Genomic DNA, 16,440 nt, shown 5'->3' with positions numbered 1-16,440 from the left:
CATTATCATGATATTGACAATATCATAGACTATTTCCAGGACAGAAAACAGACACGAATTAGAATTACTAAGATTACTAAGGGAAAAAACCACACACAATTCATTATAACCTACATCAAAGCTGTCTACATACTTATCGTAGTGTGCTCTAGTCAGCAGATACAGCCTAAAGAAAAGGGTAGTTATTTAAAATACCTTAAACAGCTGCATATTCCCATATGGGAAATTATTGTATCAAATTAAGTAATATAACCATTGTAATATGATAAATGGATATTCTACTCTCAAAAAACATTGACACATTTTTTTCAACGGAGAGGAAAATTCAAAATTCAACATAAAAATGTTCAGAATGGGCAAATCTAGAGACAGAATGATTAATGGTTACCTAGGGATGGGGTGTTTGGGAGATGCAACTGGGTTGAATAATGTCTCCTCAAAACTCCAAAATGTGACCTTATTTGGAGACAGTGTCTTTGCAGATGTCATTGGTTAAGATATGGTCACAATGGATTATGAGGAGGGTAAGCTAAATCCAATGACTGTTGTTCTTATAACACCACATGAAGATGCAGAGAGACGAGACACACAGGGAAGAAGGCCCTGTGAAGACTGGGGCAGTGACTGAAGAGATGTAGTTATAAGCCAAGAAACACCAACATTTGCCGGCAGCCATCAGAAGCTACAGGAGAGGCATGGCAAGTTTTCGCCTCAGAGCCTCCAGAAGGACTCAACCCTAACAGCACCTTGATTTAGGATTTCTGGTCTCCCAAATTGTGAAAGAATAAATTTCTGTTGCTTTAAGCAACAAAGTTTATGGTGATTTGTTACAGGAGCCATAAGAAGGTAACACAGGGAAAATGGGGAGTGACTGCTAATAAGGATGGGGTTTCTTTTTGCGGTGAAGAAAGTGTTCCAAAATTATGGTGATGGTTGCATAACTCTGTGAATATATTAAAGACCATTGAATAGTACACTTTAAATCAGTGAACTGTATGACATGTAAATTATATCTTAATAAAGCTGTCATGTACATAAAACCTTACATAAATAGAAATATATCTACCATAATCTTTTTATAATTCCTTTTTCATATAAACATTTTTAGGTTTTAAGCTTATAACCCCCATTATAAAGAAAACAATAAAAATTTAAAGAGAAACATTGTTTCACAAGTTCAAAAAACAACCATTACCTAACACATTTAAAATTAAGAATGAACTTAGCGGTCTACTTGAAGTTTAAAAATATTTAATATTACCAGGTAAAAACATGGATGGTGACAGCTTTACATGGCTCACTCCATACATTTCATAATGTAAAAGGGCAAAACATTACTTGGAAAGAAATGAAGAGTTGGTTTTGTAAAAGATTTACTGACCACATATAAGCAATTAATACAAGATGACAAATATTTAACTCAACTAAAAAACTTTTGGAGACAACTGGGTCAAATATTAATGATGTGCTCTGCTAAGGAAGAGAAATCATGTACCTTTCTAATCTGTAAGAAGTTCAAAATGTATAACTATCAGTGCTATTCTAGTGACCTAGAAATTTGCTATAAGTAGCTTTCTTTTGCTAGGTAATAATTCTTATAATGATTGGATTTTATTTAACAGAGTGAGCACTGAAGAGGCATAATCCTTTTTTAACCCCTGGGAAAAAAAGTGATATAAATTAGTGATGGGTACTAGGCTTGACATTTTGTGTTAAAAAGATGGAACTATTTAATTGGACAGAATATATTTCATGAGGAGTTGGGTACATTTTTAACTCTCAAAATGTGTTTATGAAGTTTTGTGAGATGTAAGTGTATGCTTTGACTCACTCTGGCTTGCTTTTAAAATGCAATACATTTGGCACTAAATGGAACAAATGAAGACAAGCAAAATTACGTGAGACTAAGCTGCTCCAACAGAACTGCCTATCTTTGACTTACAATTCATACTATTTCTTAGTTCTTGACTGAACAGAAACAAACAGTCCTAACTACATAGCACTTCTATGATGTATGAAAATAGAATCTAGAGCTAAGATGAGGTTGCTTCTATGGTGAGTCAATCCCCCATTCTGCCATAATCATTGTTACAAATGTGAAATTCATTTAAGAATTCATACTTTCACCAAGTGCTTATAACTTTACAAGTTTTCTTGCTAGATATGTTCTTGGTTATGTGGCCAGCTGAAATATGGTCTTTGAATGAAGTAAGAAATCCCATATAAAAGAAAATCTATTTTATAGGAATCTTACTTTACTTGAAACTTCCTTGAAAAGAACAAAACACCAAACTAAAACTTTGTAACCAAACTCTTGGAACAAAGCACTGGTGGCCATACTTTTGAGTCTCCAGTGAGTCTTCAAGTTCACTCATTTTTCATGTTTCAAGGGTTTCTTCATTTGCTCCACAAGTATCAACAACACAAATTAAACAACTTGTTACTGGAAAAGCTCGGACTTTGGAGTTGGCGATCCATTTGTCTGTTTCAGTGTTATATTCAAGGATGTGTCCTAATCGACCCACACCTTGAAAACCAGCCAAGACATAAACTACAGAGCCGACTGCTGCACATTTGACTGTTACACCCTTCCATGGCATTGGTGAGACCATCTTCCATTCGTTTAATTTAATATCGTAATATTCCACATTGTCCAGACCACCTTCAAAAGAATAAAACGTGAACAGCTATATGAACAATTCTAAGATCTCTTAAAGTAATAATTCTTTGTATTTTTTCCAAACCTCTCATTATGAAAAACTTCAAACATGCAGAAGAGTTGTAAGAAGTTTACAATGAATCCTCACATATCTACCATTTAAATTCCTATTCCTACTTGAACACAACAGAAATTTAACTTAATTTTCATTTGTCATTTTAGAATCATAAATACTTATATTTATTCTATAAAATTAAAGATGTTCTATCTGCTCTGGAAAAATTAAAAAGTAGACCAGTGAAGTTTCCTTCTGATTAAGTTTGATTATAATCATTCAAATGTCCTTCTTTTTCCTTCTACCATTTATCTGTCAGCAGCTTATGAAAAACAGCAATGAATAGAGACAGAAGGAAATAAAGCTATTTCTTTGTTATACTTAAGTAGTGATTAAAGGTACTGACTAAAATAAGCTTTGTGGAATCTTATTTATAGATTCAGTCCAAATTCTACATTATTAAAAGCAATTATTTAAGATTCTTTAGTACAACATTATTTAAGAAAATAAAAAGATCAAATTTACTCATTTAAAAAAGTAGTACCAATATTTTCATGCAACGTTTAAAAATGTTTAGGAAACACTGCCATTCAGAGCCTGAATACAAGTCCTAAAAGTTAAATTAAAAAGTTTTAAAAGTTATATTAAAGTTCAAATGCTTCTGTCACTCAACAGTTTTGTTTTTTTTTTAAATATTTAATTTATTTATTTGGCTGTGTCAGGTCTTAGTTGTGGCATGTGGGATCTTTAGTTGTGGTACGTGAACTCTTAGTTGCACCATGTGGGATCTAGTTCCCAGACCAGGAATCGAACCCGGGCCCCCTGCATTGGGAGCATGGAGTCTTAGCCACTGGACCACCAGGGAAGTCCCCACTCAATAGCTCTTAAGCTAATGTGATACCATTCCCCAGAGGGTATTTGGAAATGTGCTAAAGCCACCTGAGACTGTCACAATGACTGGTGGCTATTACCTACATTCATAGACAGAAATGTTACAATGTTTCATAAACCGTTAGTTCACAGAAACTATAAAAAAAAAGTCTAATGATGTATGTGATCAAGAAACATTTTCATAACTTAAGATAAGGAAATATCAGCAAATTCATTGCAAAAGTTGAAAAAGTGAACTAATTTCACATACCTAAGCCATTCTGACCACCCACAGCAAATATCTTGTCTTTTACAAATACCAGTCCATGATTCTTCCTGGCTTCAATCATTGGACACAGCTCAGTCCATCTGAAAAAACAAAGGAAAGTTTTTAGTATACATGTTCACAAGAAGTAAAAGGACTCATACGAATTTATAAGAAAGGTCTGTTATCCCAAGTAAGCGCTCATTTACCACTCACATATGTGTACACATGCACACACACACACACAAATGTGCGCCTGCATGTCTGGAAAGCTAGAAAACAAAAGTTTAACAGCGGTTTTCAGTAATTTATAGGTGGGGTAAATAGGGATTTTATTCCTTTCAACTCCAATAGGATATGGGAAACAGAGGATATCTGGAGACTATTAACATGTCTTTGGAAGACATCCATTTCCTATAGTTCACAATAACTTGTAAAACAGTAACAAACAAAACAGGGAAGATATGTAAGAAAATATAAGGTACTAATATGGTTTTAGTCACATGTGGTTTTAATTAATATTTACATACGGTAAGTAAAACGAATTTATCATGGGCCTCTAGCAATCAGCAAATTAGCATATCTGTTACTATTCACACATACATCTTTAAATATACACTTAGAACTTCAGGCAGCTCCTATCATTCTGTCACGTTTAATAACTTATTAGCATGTTGCTGTGATCACAGGCACTACTATAAAGAAAGAGATTGAGAATATAAATGTGGACACAAGGGTTGAAGGATACTAATTCACAGGTAGCAGCATTAAACACACAGACAATTTTGTTATTGTTTTCTATGAGATTCATCTCTCTCTCTCTCTTTTTTTTTTTTTGCGGTACGCGGGCCTCTCACCGCCGTGTCCTCTCCCGTTGTGGAGCACAGGCTCCGGATGCGCAGGCTCAGTGGCCATGGCTCACGGGCCCAGCCGCTCCGCCGCACGTGGGATCCTCCCAGACCTGGGCACGAACCCGTGTCCCCTGCATCGGCAGGCAGACTCTCAACCACTGCGCCACCAGGGAAGCCCTAATATGGTTATTCATAACTCTTCTTTTAAATAATTTAATACATTTAACTTTTCAAAACATAATTAGAGCATAATGATGAACTCTGAAATATCAACAACTCTTGTTGCCTTATATTTACATACTTTTGGTTTGTTTTAAAAATGGTTTGACAGTCACCACTCTCATTTTCTGAGCATTCAGTTAAAGTAAGTCCTCCTGTTTTTCAGGATGAACACACGTGCTCTTCCAGGTGAAAAGACAGGCATTCAGCTCGAAAGTGGGAGAGCCAGTACTTGACCTCCACAGCCTCTCCACACAGTGAGCTGTCAGTGTGTTAAACAGAGGATCTGACTTGGAAAAATTCAATATACATACCCCTTTCTTCTTTAAATATGTCTATGATATAAAATAAGAGAATGTTTTATATATATCTAAGTCTCCTCAAGGTTTAGAATTAAGGAACTTCGTGAAACATCCTTCCTCCTATAATTCACATGCAGAGTATGCACTAGGTCTCTGCTCTCTCCAACCTGAGTTTAGTGTTCAGTAGCTTTTCTCAAAATTCTAACTGTGGAAACTGTGTTGTGTTGTTTCCATAGGTTTCATTTCTTAGCTTCCAATCGAACATATTCTAGTTAAAAAACACTTTAAAAATTGTCAAAACTGGGAAGAAACAGTTTTACAAAAAATACGTTGGATGGACACAACATATTAGAAAGGAAATCATAGTAGTATATAACATCTTTCATTATGAGATTTGGATAATCATATTCACATTAGCTTTTCACTTAGGAAAATTTAGAGAATATAGAGAATTCAAATTTAATACATAAGCTCAATATATATAAAAGAAATGCTAAATTGTGTAAGTTTTAAAATATTCCCCAAACTGATTATATTCACCTAGTTTTAAAAAATACTGAAGTTGTAGAATCCCTTTATACTCTTTCTCTGCACTGATACTGCCTGAATAAAGATCTCAGAATTTAGAAGCCTGGAGTTCATATGGTATGGGCTCTACTCCAAGATATTTTTTAGAAACGAAACAATAATTAGGCAGCAGAATGAATGAGATTACAGTTTTCCAACTAGTATGCTGTAATGCTTTTTGAGTATAGGATTTATGTGAGGTAAAGTAGAGCCTGATACAGGAGGGAGGATAGTTGGTATATACCCTGCTCCTATGGTTTAGGACAAGAGGGGATGGATAGATAGCTGGATGGATGGATGATGGGATTAGGATAAGGTGTATCCCCAGTGTGCCCTGGCAAGTACAAAGGTACAGTTTAAAAAAACATTGGGAGAAAGAGACTTCCGGGAAGATGGCAGAAGAGTAAGACGTGGAGATCACCTTCCTCCCCACAGATACACCGGAAATACACCTACATGTGGAACAACTCCTACAGAACACCTACTGAACGCTGGCAGAAGACCTCAGACCTCCCAAAAGGCAAGAAACCCCCCACGTACCTGGGTAGGGCAAAAGAAAAAAGAATAAACAGAGACAAAAGGATAGGGACGGGACCTGCACCAGTGGGAGGGAGCTGTGAAGGAGGAAAGGTTTCCACACACTAGGAAGCCCCTTCGCGGGCAGAGACTGCGGGTGGAGGAGGAGGGGAGCTTCGGAGGCGCGGAGGAGAGCACAGCAACAGGGTTGCGGAGGGCAAAGCGGAGAGATTCCCGCACAGAGGAACGGTGCCGACCGGCACTCACCAGCCCGAGAGGCTTGTGTGCTCCCCCGCCGGAGCGGGCGGGGCTGGGAGCTGAGGCTCGGGCTTCCGTCGGAGCGCAGGGAGAGGACTGGGGCTGGCGGCGCGAACACAGCGTGAAGGGGGTTAGTGCGCCACGGCTGGCCGGGAGGGAGTCCGGGGAAAAGTCTGGACCTGCCGAAGAGGCAGGAGACTTTTTCTTCCCTCTTTGTTTCCTGGTGCCCGAGGAGAGGGGATTAAGAACGCTGCTTAAAGGAGCTCCAGAGACGGGCGCGAGCCGTGGCTAAAAGCGCGGACCCAGAGACAGACATGAGACGCTAAGGCTGCTGCTGCCGCCACCAAGAAGCCTGTGTGCGAGCACAGGTCACTACCCACACCCCCCTTCCGGGGAGCCTGTGAAGCCCGCCACTGCCAGGGTCCCGGGATCCAGGGACAGCTCCCCCGGAAGAACGCACGGCGCGCCTCAGGCTGGTGCAACGTCATGTCGGCAGAGGCCGCCGCAGGCTCGCCCTGCATTCCGTGACCCTCCCTAACCTGGGCCTGAGTGAGCCAGAGCCTCCGAATCAGCGGCTCCTTTAACCCCGTCCTGTCTGAGCAAAGAACAGACGCCCTCCGGCGCCCTACACGCACAGGCGGGGCCAAATCCGAAGCTGAGCCCCTGGAAGCTGTGAGAACAAAAAAGAGAAAGGGGAATCTCTCCCAGCAGCCTCAGAAGCAGCAGATTAAAGCTCCACAATCAACTTGATGTACCCTGCAGCTGTGGAATACATGAATAGACAACGAATTATCCCAAAATAAGGAGGTGGACTTTGAGAGCAAGATTTATGATTTTTCCCCCTTTTCCTCTTTTTGTGAGTGTGTATGTGTCTGTGTGAGATTTTGTCAGTATAGCTTTGCTTCCACCATTTGTTCCAGGGTTCTACCCATCTGATTTTTTGTTTTTTTCTTATCTTTTTTATTTTAATAACTTTATTATATTTTATCTTTATTTATTTTACTTTATCATCTTTCTTTTTTCCCTTCCTTCCCTCCTTCCTCCCTCCCTCCCTCCTTCCTTCCTTCCTTCCTCCTCCTCCTCCTCCCCTCCCCCTCCTTATTCTTATTCTTTCTACTTTTTCGCCCTTTTCTTCTGAGCCGTGTGGATGAAAAGCCTCTTGGTGCTGCAGCCAGGAGTTAGTGTTGTGCCTCTGAGGTGGGAGAGCCAACTTCAGGACACTGGTCCACAAGAGACCTCCCAGCTGCACATAATATCAAATGGCGAAAATCTCCCAGAGATCTCCATCTCAACACCAGCACCCAGCTTCACTCAACGACCAGCAAGCTACAGTGCTGGACATCCTATGCCAAACAACTAGCAAGACAGGAACACAACCCCACCCATTAGCAGAGAGGCTGCCCAAAATCATAAGAAGTTGACAGACACCCCAAAACACACCACCAGACGTGGACCTGCCCACCAGAAAGACAAGATCCAGCCTCATCCACCAGAACACAGGCACTAGTACCCTCCACCAGGAAGCCTACACAACCCACTGAACCAACCTTAGCCATTGGGGGCAGACACCAAAAAAAACAGGAACTACGAACCTGCAGCCTGCAGAAAGGAGACCCCAAACACAGTAAGATAAGCAAAATGAGAAGACAGAAAAACACACAGCAGATGAAGGAGCAAGATAAAAACCCACCAGACCTAACAAATGAAGAGGAAATAGGCAGTCTACCTGAAAAAGAATTCAGAATAATGATAGTAAAGATGATCCAAAATCGTGGAAATAGAATAGACAAAATGCAAGAAACATTTAACAAGGACCTAGAAGAACTAAAGATGAAACAAACAATGATGAACAACACAATAAATGAAATGAAAAATACTCTAGATGGGATCAACAGCAGAATAACTGAGGCAGAAGAACGGATAAGTGACCTGGAAGATAAAATAGTGGAAATAACTAGTGCAGAGCAGAATAAAGAAAAAAGAATGAAAAAAACTGAGGACAGTCTCAGAGACCTCTGGGACAACATTAAACGCACCAACATTCGAATTATAGGGGTTCCAGAAGAAGAAGAGAAAAAGAAAGGGACTGAGAAAATATTTGAAGAGATTATAGTTGAAAACTTCCCTAATATGGGAAAGGAAATAGTTAATCAAGTCCAGGAAGCACAGAGAGTCCCATACAGGATAAATCCAAGGAGAAATACGCCAAGACACATATTAATCAAACTGTCAAAAATTAAATACAAAGAAAACATATTAAAAGCAGCAAGGGAAAAAGAACAAATAACACACAAGGGAATCCCCATAAGGTTAACAGCTGATCTTTCAGCAGAAACTCTGCAAGCCAGAAGGGAGTGGCAGGACATATTGAAAGTGTTGAAGGAGAAAAACCTGCAACCAAGATTACTCTACCCAGCAAGGATCTCATTCAGATTTGATGGAGAAATTAAAACCTTTAGAGACAAGCAAAAGCTGAGAGAGTTCAGCACCACCAAACCAGCTCTACAACAACTGCTAAAGGAACTTCTCTAGGCAAGAAACACAAAAGAAGGAAAAGACCTACAATAACAAACCCAAAACAATTAAGAAAATGGGAATGGGAACACACATATCGATAATTACCTTAAATGTAAATGGACTAAATGCTCCCACCAAAAGACACAGACTGGCTGAATGGATACAAAAACAAGACGCATATATTTGCTGTCTACAAGAGACCCCCTTCAGACCTAGAGACACATACAGACTGAAAGTAAGGGGATGGAAAAAGGTATTTCATGCAAATGGAAACCAAAAGAAAGCTGGAGTAGCAATTCTCATATCAGACAAAATAGACTTTAAAATAAAGACTATTAGAAGAGACAAAGAAGGACACTAAATAATGATCAAGGGATCGATCCAAGAAGAAGATACAACAATTGTAAATATTTATGCACCCAACATAGGAGCACCTCAATACATAAGGCAAATACTAACAGCCATAAAAGGGGAAATCGACAGTAACATATTCATAGTAGGGGACTTTAACACCCCACTTTCACCAATGGACAGATCATCCAAAATGAAAATAAATGAGGAAACACAAGCTTTAAATGATACATTAAACAAGATGGACTTAATTGATATTTATAGGATATTCCATCCAAAAACAACAGAATGCACATTTTTCTCTAGTGCTCATGGAACATTCTCCAGGATAGATCATATCTTGGGTCACAAATCAAGCCTTGGTAAATTTAAGAAAATTGAAATTGTATCAAGTATCTTTTCTGACCACAATGCTATGAGACTAGATATCAATTACAGGAAAAGATCTGTAAAAAATACAAACACATGGAGGCTAAACAATACACTACTTAATAACGAAGTGATCACTGAAGAAATCAAAGAGGAAATCAAAAACTACCTAGAAACAAATGACAATTAAAACACAATGACCCAAAACCTATGGAATGCAGCAAAAGCAGTTCTAAGAGGGAAGTTTATAGCAATACAATCCTACATTAAGAAACAAGAAGCATCTCAAATAAGCAACGTAACCATACACCTAAAGCAATTAGAGAAAGAAGAACAAAAGAACCCCAAAGTTAGCAGAAGGAAAGAAATCATAAAAATCAGATCAGAAATAAATGAAAATGAAATGAAGGAAACAATAGCAAAGATCAATAAAACTAAAAGCTGGTTCTTTGAGAAGATCAACAAAATTGATAAACCATTAGCCAGACTCATCAAGAAAAAAAGGGAGAAGACTTAAATCAATAGAATTAGAAATGAAAAAGGAGAAGTAACAACTGACACTGCAGAAATACAAAAGATCATGAGAGATTACTACAAGCAACTCTACGCCAATAAAATGGACAACCTGGAAGAAATGGACAAATTCTTAGAAAGGCACAACTGCCAAGCAGCTGAATCAAGAAGAAACAGAAAATATGAACAGACCAATCACAAGCACTGAAATTGAAAGTGTGATTAAGAATCTTCCAACAAACAAAAGCCCAGATAAAGCAGAAACTAACACACCATTGTAAAGCAATTATACCCCAATAAAGATGTTAAAAAAAAAAAAAAAAAACAAAAGCCCAGGACCAGATGGCTTCACAGGCGAATTCTATCATTTAGAGAAGAGCTAACATCTATCCTTCTCAAACTCTTCCAAAATATAGCAGAGGGAGGAACACTCCCCAGCTCATTCTACGAGGCCACCATCACCCTGATACCAAAACCAGACAAGGATGTCACAAAGAAAGAAAACTACAGGCCAATATCACTGATGAACATAGATGCAAAAATCCTCAACAAAATACTAGTAAACAGAATCCAACAGCACATTAAACGGATCATACACCATGATCAAGTGGGGTTTATTCCAGGAATGCAAGGATTCTTCAATATACGCAAATCAATCAACGTGATACACCATATTAACAAATTGAAGGAGAAAAACCATATGATCTCAATAGATGCAGAGAAAGCATTTGACAAAATTCAACACCCATTTATGATAAAAACCCTGCAGAAAGTAGGCATAGAGGGAACTTTCCTCAACATAATAAAGGCCATATATGACAAAGCCACAGCCAACATCGTCCGCAATGGTGAAAAACTGAAAGCATTTCCACTAAGATCAGGAACAAGAAAAGGTTGCCCACTCTCACCACTCTTATTCAATATAGTTTTGGAAGTTTTAGCCACGGCAGTCAGAGAAGAAAAGGAAATAAAAGGAATCCAAATTGGAAAAGAAGAAGTAAAGCTGTCACTATTTGCAGATGACATGATACTATACATAGAGAATCCTAAAGATGCTACCAGAAAACTACTAGAGCTAATCAATGAATTTGGTAAAGTAGCAGGATACAAAATTAATGCACAGAAATCTCTGGCATTCCTATACACTAAGGATGAAAAATCTGAAACTGAAATTAAGGAAACACTCCCATGTACCAATGCAACAAAAAGAATAAAATATCTAGGAATCAAGCAACCTAAGGAGACAAAAGACCTGTATGCAGAAAATTATAAGACACTGATGAAAGAAATTAAAGATGATACAAATAGATGGAGAGATATACCATGTTCTTGGATTGGAAGAATCAACATTGTGAAAATGACTCTACTACCCAAAGCAATCTACAGATTCAATGCAATCCCTATCAAACTACCACTGGCATTTTTCACAGAACTAGAACAAAAAATTTCACAATTTGTATGGAAACACAAAAGACCCCGAATAGCCAAAGCAATCTTGAGAACGAAAAACGGAGCTGGAGGAATCAGGCTCCCTGACTTCAGACTATACTGCAAAGCTACAGTAATCAAGACAGTATGGTACTGGCACAAAAACAGAAATATAGATCAATGGAACAGGATAGAAAGCCCAGAGATAAACCCACGCACATATGCTCACCTTATCTTTGATAAAGGAGGCAGGAATGTACAGTGGAGAAAGGACAGCCTCTTCAATAAGTGGTGCTGGGAAAACTGGACAGCTACATGTAAAAGTATGAGATTAGATCACTCCCTAACACCATACACAAAAATAAACTCAAAATGGATTAAAGACCTAAAGTAAGGCCAGAAACTATCAAACTCTTAGAGGAAAACATAGGCAGGACACTCTATGACATAAATCACAGCAAGGTGCTTTTTGACCCACCTCCTAGAGAAATGGAAATAAAAACAAAAATAAACAAATGCGACCTAATGAAACTTCAAAGCTTTTGCACAGCAAAGGAAACCATAAACAAGACCAAAGACAACCCTCAGAATGGGAGAAAATATTTGCAAATGAAGCAACTGACAAAGGATTAATCTCCAAAATTTATAAGCAGCTCATGCAGCTTAATAACAAAAAAACAAACAACCCAATCCAAAAATGGGCAGAAGACCTAAACAGACATTTCTCCAAAGAAGATATACGGACTGCCAACAAACACATGAAAGAATGCTCAACATCATTAATCATTAGAGAAATGCAAATCAAAACTACAATGAAAAAAAAAAAAACTACAATGAAATGTCATCTCACACCAGTCAGAATGGCCATCATCAAAAAATCTAGAAACAATAAATGCTGCAGAGGGTGTGGAAAAAAAGGAACACTCTTGCACTGCTGGTGGGAATGTGAATTGGTACAGTCACTATGGAGAACAGTATGGAGGTTCCTTAAAAAACTACAAATAGAACTACCATATGACCTAGCAATCCCACTACTGGGCATATACCCTGAGAAAACCACAATTCAAAAAGAGTCATGTACCAAAATGTTCATTGCAGCTCTATTTACAATAGCCCGGAGATGTTAACAACCTAAGTGTCCATCATCGGATGAATGGATAAAGAAGATGTGGCACATATATACAATGGAATATTACTCAGCCATAAAAAGAAACGAAATTGAGCTATTTGTAATGAGGTGGATAGACCTAGAGTCTGTCATACAGAGTGAAGTAAGTGAGAAAGAGAGAGATAAATACCGTATGCTAACACATATATATAGAGTTTAAGAAAAAAAAAATGTTGTGAAGAACCTGGGGTAAAACAGGAATAAAGACACAGACTTACTAGAGAATGGACTTGAGGATATGGGGAGGGGGAAGGGTAAGCTGTGACAAAGCGAGAGAGAGGCATGGACATATATACACTACCAAACGTAAGGTAGATAGCTAATGGGAGGCAGCCACATAGCACAGGGAGATCAGCTCGGTGCTTTGTGACCGCCTGGAGGGGTGGGATAGGGAGGGTGGGAGGGAGGGAGATGCAAGCGGGAAGAGATATGGGAACATATGTATATATATAACTGATTCATTTTGTTGTGAAGCAGAAACTAACACACCATTGTAAAGCAACTATACTCCAATAATTAAAAAAAAAAACATTGGGAAGTATTAAGTGTGATGATCTCAAGAGATTTCCTAGTCTAGACACTTAGCAAAAGATATGTTTCAAGATAAGCTTCTTTCAATTCTATCCCTAACGTGGGTGACTAGTTGAGCAAAAAATGAGAAAAGAACAATTGTAATTGCACTTTTCTTTGGGAAAGGAGTTACTGATTTTGCTTCCTTAAATCCTTCAAAAATAGGTGGGAAGCATAAATAACTACAAATGACAATCATATTTTATAATTAAATCTTTACGCTTAATTTAATAAAAGCAATAGCTGGAGTAGAAGACTTCTATGTTTTGTAGCCTGGAAATATTTCCTAAGTACAAAATTTGAGCATGAGAGTTTTGGTGCGGCTCTTTGGCATAACATTTATGTTGAACATATTTGCCCAATAACTTGTTCTAGTAAAGGAAGAACAATCCTTTCAAACGAGCAAGTTAATTTTTTTATTGAAGGTCTTTGGATGTTTCTGATTATCAACAAAAGGTCTGACCGGAACATCACCTGCATTCATTTTCTTGTTAGTTAATTACACTATACTTACCACCCCCCACTATCAATAACTGGCTCATATCCTTTGGCTGTATTGAATGGGTTCCATCACTAATTACAAGATCAGAAAAACGGGCTAACCGTTTATTTCTTTGTATTTTGCCTTTTAAAAGCATTTATTTTACTTCCCAGTTGACTTAAGAATATTCTACTTAGGGACTTCCCGGGTGGTCCAGTGGTTAAGCCTCTGTGCTCTCAATGCAGGGCGCCCGGGTTTGATCCCTGGTCAGGGAACTAGATCCCACATGACGCAACTAAGACATGGCGCAGCCCAATAAATAAGTAAATAAATATTAAAAAAAAAAGAATAATTTTATTCAATAAATATGAATCCAAACATACTTTAGTAAGCACAAACTCAAAAAAGACATTATACCTAGGGGTATGATTCATTAATGCCACGAACCAATACATAATATTTCTAACTAAAGGCAAATTTACTACTGGTCATAAATTGTTTCCCCCTCTCTACACTTCCCGATCTCTCAAACAAAAATATTTTGAGTTTGATGAATCAGTCATATTTTCTTATTCACAGACATTTATTTATTGCACAAGCAGGAATAGAAAGAGAGGGGCTCCCATGGGGTATAAGGTCAAGCTATTTCTTAAGGTGTAGAGGAAGGGTCAAGGCTATAAACATGCCCCTGACCCTAGCACATTCAAAAATCCTTCTGCTGGGTTCCTTCTGCCTTTTGACATCTTCTTCCATTGAGCTTATAGAATACAATTAATTGTGTAGTAAGAGTTTTAAACTGATACATACGTTTCTGTGGCAGGATCATAAACTTCACAGGAATTCAGTACTCGCCCAGAAACATTGTTCCCTAAACTTCCACCGCAAACGTAGATCAGGCCGTTGGCTTCCACCATCCCATGGCTGCAGCGCTGAGTCAGCATGCTGGGCTTTGTGTGCCAGCTTTCAGTTCTTGTATCATAGCACTCAAATAAATACAGAGCCGAGTTTCCTGTAAAAGAAAAGGACCCCATCTTGCTTAACTTAGTGTGTATGTGGGCCTGGAGTGAGTTGACTGTAGAGTTGAATCATTAATTACTGGAGGAAAGAATTTAGGGTTGTAGAGTCTTTACTCAATCGACAACAACAAAACGTAGAAATAGTTTCAGAAAAAGCTACCTCTGTCTGTATAGACCTTGGAAAATATTCAGAAAAGGATCTGCTGGAGAGACTTATTAATTGGTAATTAAACAAACAAAAAAAAGAAATTGGTTTGATTTCAGAAGATTTTCAAATTAAATAAGAAACATTATGTATGTCTTCCAGCCCAGTTATGATGATGGGAATTAACTGAACCTCAAATGTTTATAGAGAGGGGGAAAAACACAGCTGTTTACAGATGGTAAGTCTATACCTTAAAATATGAAGACTACTATCTGAGAGTATCCTCAGGCTTGTCATTTAATGTTCTGCAACAGCCACTGCATCATTAACAAAACTGTTCTTCCTGACTGCTCTCAGCAGTTGTGTGGGTAGGCCCTGAAGTCATGCCGGTCCATTCTTGAATATACACTCAAAGTATCGTTATGTGTTTCTGGTGTACTTTGATTATACATTTTAACAGCAAAACACACCCATCCTGTTTTGCAACTTCTGCACATTTTAGGAGCTCAATAAAGACTTTTAGAAATGATACCATTAAAGATCAAGTGCTTTTTTTCTTTCCCAAGAAAAACGAAGCTAGAACTTTATCAAATTATTGCTCCCTTCCCACTTTTCTGGACTCTTCTAACGCTTAAAAGCAATAACACACTTATAAGTCTCTATCAAAACCAAAGCCTATGAAGAGCAAAGTTCAAAGAGTAACAAACAGAAGAAGTAATAGTCATGACTAACAGCAACTTCTTTTTAACTTTTTAAACATTTCAAATTTGGCAGATTCAGTCGGCTGACACTAAAGGGAAATAGTATATAGCAGATTAAAAAGAGTTACTATTTAAGTCAAAAACTGACTTAGTAGAGTAAATGCTGAAGAAATGAAGTTATCTACTATACTTTCCACAAAAAAGTATATGTATAAAACACTCAAGTGTTTTAGAAAATCATAATCTTTTATGATTTTCAAGTCACATTTAGAAAATCATAATCTTTCTTGTATTCATTTTGCATCTAGTGGGAGTGGGGGTAGAAACTTAAAACAAATAAATATGCTGACCAAAAGTAAAACAGTCTTTGGGCTAATATAAAAATCATAAAAGAAAACAAAAAGACAACGTTTAAATTCCATACTTTAGATTTACTTGGTCTTCCTAGTTTTCTTTATAAGCCCATTATTTAGCTAAAGAAATTACTTGAAAAGATGAAAGCATATAAAAACTAGTCTGCACCTAGAATATTCATTTAGAAAAATTATTCATTTAATAAACGAACACTAGTGGACACTTATAAATTATCCGTCAATGAGAAAGGTTTTTATACCCATAC

At 37.8% G+C, this 16,440-nt stretch overlaps 1 protein-coding gene across 4 annotated transcripts in view; it reads right to left on the bottom strand.

Moving 5' to 3' along the window:
- Positions 1-1,234: 1,234 nt before the first annotated feature.
- KLHL7 (kelch like family member 7) overlaps positions 1,235-16,440 on the bottom strand; it is a 63,718-nt gene continuing 48,512 nt past the window's right edge. For all 4 annotated transcript variants that reach the window (XM_030857056.2, XM_030857057.2, XM_030857058.2 and 1 more), the window contains 3 exons: positions 14,767-14,968; positions 3,856-3,953; positions 1,235-2,662 (listed from right to left, as the gene is read on the bottom strand). In XM_030857056.2, coding sequence (XP_030712916.1) covers positions 2,379-2,662; positions 3,856-3,953; positions 14,767-14,968 — 584 coding nt within the window. In that variant the 3' untranslated portion in view covers positions 1,235-2,378. The remainder of the gene's footprint in view (positions 2,663-3,855; positions 3,954-14,766; positions 14,969-16,440) is intronic.

The sequence above is a fragment of the Globicephala melas genome, chromosome 9 (assembly GCF_963455315.2).
Source record: "Globicephala melas chromosome 9, mGloMel1.2, whole genome shotgun sequence".
Taxonomy (NCBI): Eukaryota; Metazoa; Chordata; class Mammalia; order Artiodactyla; family Delphinidae; genus Globicephala; species Globicephala melas.
Note: the sequence above shows the minus strand (reverse complement) of the source record. Positions and strands in the feature narration are given on the sequence as shown.